The sequence below is a fragment of the Mya arenaria genome, chromosome 10 (assembly GCF_026914265.1).
Source record: "Mya arenaria isolate MELC-2E11 chromosome 10, ASM2691426v1".
Lineage (NCBI taxonomy): Eukaryota > Metazoa > Mollusca > Bivalvia > Myida > Myidae > Mya > Mya arenaria.
Genome location: NC_069131.1, coordinates 69,145,375 through 69,154,598, shown reverse-complemented (window position 1 = coordinate 69,154,598; position 9,224 = coordinate 69,145,375). Strand labels below are relative to the sequence as shown.

General features: G+C 35.2%; 1 protein-coding gene across 3 annotated transcripts; it reads right to left on the bottom strand.

The window, feature by feature from the left end:
- Nucleotides 1–1,973: 1,973 nt before the first annotated feature.
- LOC128206937 (interferon alpha-inducible protein 27-like protein 2B) lies at nucleotides 1,974–8,297 on the bottom strand. 3 transcript variants are annotated; one of them, XM_052909679.1, is made up of 4 exons: nucleotides 8,080–8,297; nucleotides 5,503–5,604; nucleotides 2,855–2,997; nucleotides 1,974–2,334 (listed from the first exon to the last, which is right to left on the bottom strand). In XM_052909679.1, the coding sequence occupies exons 2-4, from the start codon at nucleotides 5,579–5,581 to the stop codon at nucleotides 2,197–2,199; spliced, it is 360 nt and encodes a 119-aa protein (XP_052765639.1). In that variant the 5' UTR covers nucleotides 5,582–5,604; nucleotides 8,080–8,297; the 3' UTR covers nucleotides 1,974–2,196. The 3 variants fall into 3 exon arrangements, with proteins under 3 accessions (XP_052765639.1, XP_052765640.1, XP_052765638.1); XM_052909680.1 differs by lacking the exon at nucleotides 8,080–8,297 and adding an exon at nucleotides 6,566–6,674; XM_052909678.1 differs by lacking the exon at nucleotides 8,080–8,297 and adding an exon at nucleotides 5,792–5,924.
- Nucleotides 8,298–9,224: the final 927 nt, after the last annotated feature.

The following is a 9,224-nucleotide window of genomic DNA, read 5'->3' as shown; positions in this document are numbered from 1 at the left end:
TTACTTTGCTGCAGACCTAGTTCATAGGTCGTTTTCCTTTTGAATTGTAGTTTAAATGAGACAAGGATTTAAACCCACCCATTGGAAAAACAGCAAAGCGAAACAAAACATGAAACAAGATTTATGCAAATATACAAACCTAAGTCTCAGCCTCGATCGACTCAGCAATGACGCCAGCAGATCCGAACCAGAAGCCGTGTTTATTTAAAGGATAACAAAATGTCTGCAACACCTGTTTGGCACCAACTGCTACCCCCGAGGGTTCTCTTAGAGAAAGATATGCAATGCATTTGGTGTTTGGTTAGTGCATAAATTACTTTAAAGGACTAAATTTTCATTATAGTTCCAACACATTTATAACAATCATTATGTTTTGAAAGAACTTATTATTGGTTTACGCCTCAAACTTTGGTATCATGTCGGGTTGTTGTAGTTAGATATATTGACCGTTAATTCCCCGTTGTCCTCCATTTATGTTTTCGACACGTTAGCCTCCACTCAATGACCAAGCCCCAACTTTTTGAATTTTCCTAAGATTTTAATGCTTAAACCGTTTTTTTTAAATATAAGTTTGATTTTGAATAATGAACAATAATTTATTGTGAATTTTGTAATGAGATAATTCCTTATTTACATGTATATGTAAAACAAAAGAAGTAAGCATTACTCTCATAATATCAATACAAAAAGTGAGCTTAGCTTGTCATGTTAAACAAGACTTCTTTGAGAATTGTCGTCTGTGACGTTATTGATCAAAATTCTTTAGTCCTTACTTAAGTCGATTTTTTACCTTTTTATAGTTATATTAATAGAACGTTATTTATAAAATTGGCCTTATAAAGACAAATGTAATATAAATGATTGGATAATGTTTGAGTGGAGTAATATTGCAAGAAATGTATATGTAAAAGTAATTACCCGAAATTTGCTTTCATAAGTTGTTCCTAATTTGTACAATGCGGCTTCTTCAGGCAAACAAACACACAAATAGAAATGTTTGTTCTTAAATACTTAGGAAACGAACAGAAAAGAACATTTAAGATAATCAGAAAAAATGCATTCCTATGATGTCAGTGTAAAGTACTCAATTGAGTCATTGTGCCAAGTTCAGAACAACCACTCTCACTCACACTCAATGCGTAAATCCTCTGTAATCAAATAACCGTTCAGATACTTTCGAGACAAAGGTCTATCCGTTATCACAGGTGTGCGTGAGGCAAATGTGCTTTCGTGTGAGTATGAAATTTGTGAGTGCTTGACTTGACTTAAACCGTCATCGAGAACTGGAATATATAGGTGATTTGCAGCTAATAATGGAAATCCACTTTCCCAATTTTATTATTAATATAATTATTATTATAATCATTATTATCGTTCCTGAAATGTGTCGTTAGAGGTAAAAAAATAATCCGCGACTGACCTATAAGAATTATGAGTTTTTGCAACCATGAGTGATTAAACAATACGGTTCGATAACCATCAGATGTGATCAGTATAATACGTTTAAAGCATTTGGCAGAATAATTTTGTAGATAACTGACAGTTTTACGGTATCTGTATGAAAGTATGTTTGTTTGAAAGAAAAAGCAGCTTTGTTCGTTTCACTGTAATGTAAATGAAGGCTAATTTAACTCCCATTTTAAACTGAATTCGATTATAGATCGATCTTATGAAGAAATATGAGCTGTATGCTATTCATTGTATAGTGTTAAAGCGAGAACAGGTGTGACACACATTGGCAAATTTAAATAAATTATACTGCCAATATTAAATTGGTTTCGGGTCTCTTTATTCAAATATATAATAGATCGATTCATTTTCAGTCGAATGAGCGGTACAAATATATACCCGCTTTTCGCATGAATCGCTTCGCAATTATAATACCTTCAAAATGCAAGTCAATCCGATTTTAATACGGTGAAGCAAAGACATACATGTATATCGTTTGCATGTCCAAGAGAAAAAAACGTACGTTGTAATAATAAGTTTTATATTAGTTCAATATTGAAAAAATGTTAATTGATATAATACTATTTTAATGTTATTATAATAGTTGCTTAATCAACAGCATGTGATTATAAAGCAAGATTTTGCTTTGTCAAAATGAATTTAATACATTCGAGTTTTTGAAACAATCTACCTTTTGGATTAACTTCTTTACTTTAGTATTTTACTGTTAGTCGACAAATGTGTTTATTAATCGTTGTTCTTGCTGACCGCATACCCAGAAAACCCCCATCCGGCAAACAATGCCACCTTAGTCCCGATTCCGAGACCGGCCGCACCTGCACTCTGCGCAAGCGCAAATGCACTCCCGGAAACAACTGCTGGTCCCTATAGAAGAAACATGTTGTAAAAAAGAGAATCTAATAATGATTGAGTTTATATTTTAAGTGTAAAATATTTGATATTTTTTTATAAACCACAGTTCATTCAGCGACGGATACACACGATACCCGATTTAACTCTTATTGAGTTTCATAATTTATCGACAATCAGTTATATTCCAAACTTAAACGTTGATGATGGCGATGAGTTAGTTCTTCGAACGCACAGCTAGTATACTTTTGATGCCTATGCTGAAATGTTTCTACAGTTGTTATGGTAATGAGTTAATAGAAAGGACAATTGCAATGCGTAACGTGGTTTCCAACGATGATTGTTTTCTTAAGTTAACAGGGTTGTGTACTTCGGGTTTCGGCGATAGGCTCTCTGTGTTGTTACTTTATTAGATGAGATACAAATAAAAAATATATGATGATTGACATTAAAGATCGTGTTGACTTCATGTATAGATCGTGATGTAAACATAAATTTTATAAGTATTATTTTAACACAAGTTTAACGACTTTACCTGAATTGCAGCTGCCAATGATCCGGCCGTAACACCAGCGGCTCCAAATCCAGCAGCCCCAAGCGCAAAAGGGGCAGCCACAACGGCACCTGCCCCAACCACGCCTCCAATGGCAATATTCTTCAAGGTGAACCAAGAGTCATCTAAAAATGATTTGGTTGTATTGACCATAGATAGAGTTGCTTTTTTGAAATTATGTAGTATTTACGTCAATAAATACATAAGAAATGCAGCGAAATACAGCCAATATTTGGATCCTATTTCTGTTTGTTTAGCATAAATTTTGTCTACACTCATTCATTTAAATTGGTGAGAGATGACTGTAAAATCAGCTTCAAAAAATATTCTAAAAGTGTCCATTCGCATCTAGATTACATCGAGGGATGAAAGCGAAAAGGTTTTATCTTCTCCTTTATTTGATGTCACTTAGAACCTTTGCGCATTCATCCCTCGAGATTGTACATATAGTTAAAAAGGTAAAGAGTATTCAACTTGAATGGAAAACAAATATTTATATATGTATTTCTTAATCGTAAATGTAAACGGAATCAGAAAGGGAATCCGTAATTGTTCCTTAAATAAGAGGTATTTTTAACGCCAGCAGTTTCTGCGGTTTCTGGAAAACTTTAGCGCAAAATCAAAAACGATAAACATCGTTTTATTTTCCTCATAGCACCGGCTAAAACGATATTAAATTTAACGAATGTTGACATAGTCTGTCTTAACCTAGGTATTAACGAGTATATGATGCATACAAATACGTGTGTATCTATAATTTCGTACCAAACCTACTGTTAGTCTTTGCAGACAAACTTTACCCACCGTATGAGCGACTTATTTACAATTAAGTACGTCCTGTTAGATCACCCAGCGTTACTAAAACTAAGTACTAACTGTCTGATGGCCGAGCAGTACTGCCAACAGAGTACATACCTTCCAATCAAAACGCGTAGCTGAAATCACAGTATATACCATCGATGATACCAGCATAATTGGTACCATTATATATGTAATTCCGAATCACATAGCTTAACGACAACATAGTACATACCAGAGGAGCACCCAGTTTTGCTAAAAACATATGACATATTATCCAGATATCAGGTGACGTGCGAAACCTAAAATGAATGTTTAGAAAAAAGACATAGTGTCATGGCAATGAGCGCTGCAGATATATATTAGCAATCGTAGGGAAATATTAGAAAGAGGACGTTTTGGCGGAGCATCTAGCGTTACTGCAAAGCGTACATGTCGTCAACACCCAGCATTACTGAAACCCGTACATGCCGTCAACACCCAGCGTTACTGCAAAGCGTACATGCCGTAAACACCCAGCGTTACTGCAAAGCGTACATGCCGTCAACACCCAGCGTTACTGAAACCCGTACATGTCGTCAACACCCAGCGTTACTGAAACCCGTACATACCGTCAACACCCAGCGTTACTGCAAAGCGTACATGCCGTCAACACCCAGCGTTACTGCAAAGCGTAAATGCCGTCAACACCCAGCGTTACTGAAACCCATATATGCCGTCAACACCCAGCGTTACTGAAACCCGTACATGCCGTCAACACCCAGCGTTAATGAAACCCGCACATACCGTCAACACCCAGCGTTACTGCAAACGTACATGCCGTCAACAACCAGAGTTACTGAAACCCGTACATGCCGTCAACACCCAGCGTTAATGAAACCCGTACATACCGTCAACACCCAGCGTTACTGAAACCCGTACATGCCGTCAACACCCAGCGTTACTGAAACCCGTACATGCTGCCAACACCCAGCGTTACTGAAACCCGTACATGCCGTAAACGCCCAGCGTTACTGAAACCCGTACATGCCGTCAACAACTAGCGTTACTGAAACCCGTACATGCCGCCAACACCCAGCGTTACTGAACCCCGTACATACCGTCAACACCCAGCGTTACAGAAACCCGTACATACCGCCAACACCCAGCGTTAATGAAACCCGTACATACCGTCAACACCCAGCGTTACTGAAACCCGTACATACCGTCAACACCCAGCGTTACTGAAACCCGTACATGCCGTCGAACCACTCAGTGTTATTTAAACAATATTTCAAAACTTCGAATCGACAAACGTTTCAAAAAACAAAGTAAAAATTATCGGATCATGTTGTTTTAAAAAAAAAAAAACATACTCCTATCCCTTTAGCATCAAATCTTAAAAAAGTCATAGCATAGAAGTAGCATCGAAGCAGAAGTTTTGTAAATTCATGAAATCCACCGTTGCAGAGTAGGCAGCAGTGTCAAAACACGGGCGTAAGTGATTAAAATAGTCAGTATCGTCGAAACATCCAACATTATAATTACAAAATAACTAACATAAAATAAAAAAGCGTTACTGAAAAGAAGTGGTATGAACCATCTACACAGGGAGTGATATTAAAAGAATACTATAACGTAGTAGAAAGATAGTAGCTTCGAAGGATCGTACTGAATGAATTTATACCGGCTGATCCGAGCTTGATTTGGACAACTAGTACGTAGTATATAGGCATAAGGCTTTACTGAAAACAATAAGCTGACCTTCGGTGCAACGATCGGTACCAAAAGCGAAGAACTCACCTTTACCATTAGAACTGAGTATCGAGCGTTGCTAAATAAAAATATCATACCATCGGAACATCGGGCATAACAGGAAGGCACACACCCTGTTAATAAGAGTCCAGCAAGGAATAAAACCCTCGAATCCATGTTGGCACGACACAATTTACAGTCTGAAAGGAAAACGTTGTTTTTACTAGCTGAAACTGATCAGAAATCTAGTGCACATGTATACATCGTTCACACTGTGATAAATGACGATTTTCTACATCAATGAGCAACATTAAGCGCTTCAACTTATAAACACTAAAAAAAACGTATAAATAGACATTATACAATAAATGTTAAATATAAATATACCTGAATAAGATAAAGATATTTCACTAAACTCCAATGTCTTCGTTCTAGTTTTAAATTATTCACGCTTAGATCATTTTAACTTTTGGCAAACAAAGTCTTAAGTTTCAAGTGATTGCTGACACGGATCGTTATTGCGCTGAGGTTTGTTATCAAATAATCTGCCAAATTTGTTCAAATAGCTTTCAAAAGGTGATATACATACAATTTCTATAATTTCGATAATTATCATGCTGAAGTTTCATGTTTCAGATGATTGTTAAAACGTATTGGTAGTGCCTTCTTGTACATAAAAGAAATATAGATCACGTTTAAAATATCAGACCCACATATTGGTTATTTATCAGTATGGATTTGGTGATATTTGAAGTCTGAATGTGATTTTGTATGCTGCATTATCGTGAAACCAATCGTATCTACCATTTGACAAAAAATAAACGTTTTTGCCAAAACTGTAAAATATATCCGCAAATATGGTACGATATACGTCAATTTTGTGAAAAATTGCTGTGAAATCGGCTATTTAAGAACTCCTGGTAGTTCCATAGCGCATAACGTTTGAGTCATTAACAAAGTACTCCAGTGTCCCAACATCACAAAAATACCTTAGTCATTTATAAATCTCGAGTTCATCTCATTTTTCCACATTGCAACAAAGTCTTGTTCAAAACACTTCTGCTTTAATACACTTACTCAAATGTTACGTTATTCATGCAATTAAATAACACCAAGTTAAACAGTACTTAAATGAACAAAAAATATCAATTTAGTTCCTACCTGCTATTCTGGTAGATACTGCGTACTTAATAACATAGTAGTTTTAACACGGATCCAATGATTTAACAATAAGATACCAATAGCCGGTTGTCTACGAAAAGTAATCGACTGACCTTTTATACATGACATACTCGGCCTAGGCCATACGAAATCAATTATACGCTTAAATTTTGTTGAGAGGAGTCGTTACGTATTAGAACGCCTGTAGCAAAACGTAAGCCTATCGTACATAATTTATAACTTGTGTCATTAGAGGCTAATATTATAATATGCGACTGATTAATAATTAATTATGAGTTATTTTTGCAACATAAAAATACCATTCCATCGTCTCGACAATAATCGGACATGATTTGCATAATAAATTCAAAGCATTTGGCAGAATATTGTTATCGATAACTGACATTGTGTACGATTACTTGTTGGTGTTTGAAAAAAAAGCTTTGTTTGCTTCACTGCACTGAATATGGAAGCCAAGTTTACAATAATGATAAACTAAATATCATTTCAAAAAGAGCATAATTCGACATTTGTTTATGTAAGCTTTTCGTACATTGTTAAAGCGACAACAGGTTTGACACACAGTGGGCAATTTTGAAAAAAAATCATACCACTAATATCAAACGATGATTTTGAAGTGTATGAAATGCGTTATAATTTTGAATCTAATCCAACTAGAATATTTTCAAAATTTATTCATTTTCAGACAATGGAATGGTACAAATATGTACCCACTTTTCGCATAGATCGGAACGCAATTCGAATATCATCAAAACGCAAGCAAATATGTTTTCAAAATAATAAGGTGTAGTAAATGTAGACATGTGTATCGTATGCGTTTTTAATAACATAAACTTTTGTTATTATAGATAGGGAATATTATGTCAGGCGGTTAATCCATGGTGTTGTATCACTTCGAGTTGCTTGTGGAAGAATCCGTATTGAACGAGATCGAAGGTCGAGTGCGCTTCTGATTCTTCCACAAGTAACAAGGCTTTTATAATATACCTTAACACTATTTGCAATTAAAGACAGCCAAATATGTTAACATTTTAATTTCATCGAACCCAGAAACACGTTAGCAACTAGACAAAATAATACCAAGTATACATGCATAATACAAAATATTAATGGAATATGAATATAAATCATTCACGCGACCTTGTGTGACGTCATTATGAATTGTTTAAAACGAAAGTAAACGTCTGGCATTTAAAAACAAGTAAACAGTTGAACTGTTGAACTAGAATATGTGAGTTTTATTCAGTTTTATTAATTTTACTCTCAGGGCATTCATTCACTGTCACTATCGATTACCCGGCATATGTAACAATCGGGCACACTATGATAGATGACGATGTTTTTACGAAATAAGTCAACATGACGCGCTTTCTAATGTTTAAATTAATTAAAACAAATATGTACTAATACATTAAATTTTATGTTGAATAAACAGTTAATCCACAGTTGAACACATAAATATGCCTAAATAAGCTTGATATTCTATAACTTACCAGCGATTCCTTTTTGTTCAAAATTGTATGTGTTATCACAAAATCGTTGTCAGCGAATGATATTGTTACACTTTCGATAATTCCGTTCTCATTTAAAATATAGTGATTTTGCTGGGTCACACAATTTTCAGAAAATAGTTTCAATACAATTTCGGTAATTGGTACGCTAAAGATCAATTCACTCAAAGTTTCAAGTTTCAAGTGATTGTTAAAACGTATTGGTAGAGGGCTTCTGCTTTTGAAATAAATATAAATCTCGTTCAAAATATTTATTAGTATCGATTTTGTTATAATTGAAGTTTGACTGTGAGTTTAAATGTCTGCTGTGCCTAAAAGATGTATTATCTTGTAATTTTATCGATTCTCGTGTTTGAATGAAAAATTGCGTTGCCAACAATGGAAATTCTACCTTAAATAGATGATTTGATATACACAATTGTGAAATTTCAATGCTGTGCTAAATGACAATTAGGTATTTCCAAAGCGCTGATACTATGTAATGACTCCATTAAGATCCATCGAGGCTCCAGCTTACAATTTACAATCGACGTATACACACGGGAAATCCCGTGCCTTCTACGCAGCGCGCACTCAACAGCGGATCGAATAAGATACAACGTTGATAATGTGTCAATGAGTTGTCTTTAGGCTAGTACACCTTTTTAAATGATTAATTATTCATACCTAACATTGGATAATACTAAAAATAAGCATAAAGGCTACATTGGCCTGCCAAATAATTCACCAGTTGTATATCATTGGCCGCACAGACGATCCCATTCACCATTATGATTCATGCCGATGCCGGCTGGACGGTGATCCTATACTTTTGGTTCATTTGAAATGATATTACTCTCTGCTCAACAATAGAATACGTGAACGAAAGCACATATATAATACAGTCAGTATTTGTGATATTTATTTCATCTGAAGTTTGCCGCACGTGAAATAACATAACCCCCTTATATCTAATAGCTCTGTAATCATTTTTGTTTGGGGTATTTTACTACACGTACAGTCCTCTCCTTTGCAACCAAATAAATGTGGACAGGAATCAAACTTATTTCTATGTTCAAACATAGTTCATATTTTTGTGAGCATTACTAGTGATTATGTTATGATTACTGGGATTGTCCTTGTATTTT

Coding starts and splice junctions, on each gene's coding strand:
- LOC128206937 (XM_052909679.1), bottom strand. CDS start 5,581: ATGGATTCGAGGGTTTTATTCCTTGCTGGACTCTTATTAACAGGGTGT. Junction 2,998..5,502: donor TTATGCCCGATGTTCCGATG/GTATGATATTTT, acceptor AATCATTTTTAG/ATGACTCTTGGTTCACCTTG. Junction 2,335..2,854: donor CATTGGCAGCTGCAATTCAG/GTAAAGTCGTTA, acceptor TTTCTTCTATAG/GGACCAGCAGTTGTTTCCGG.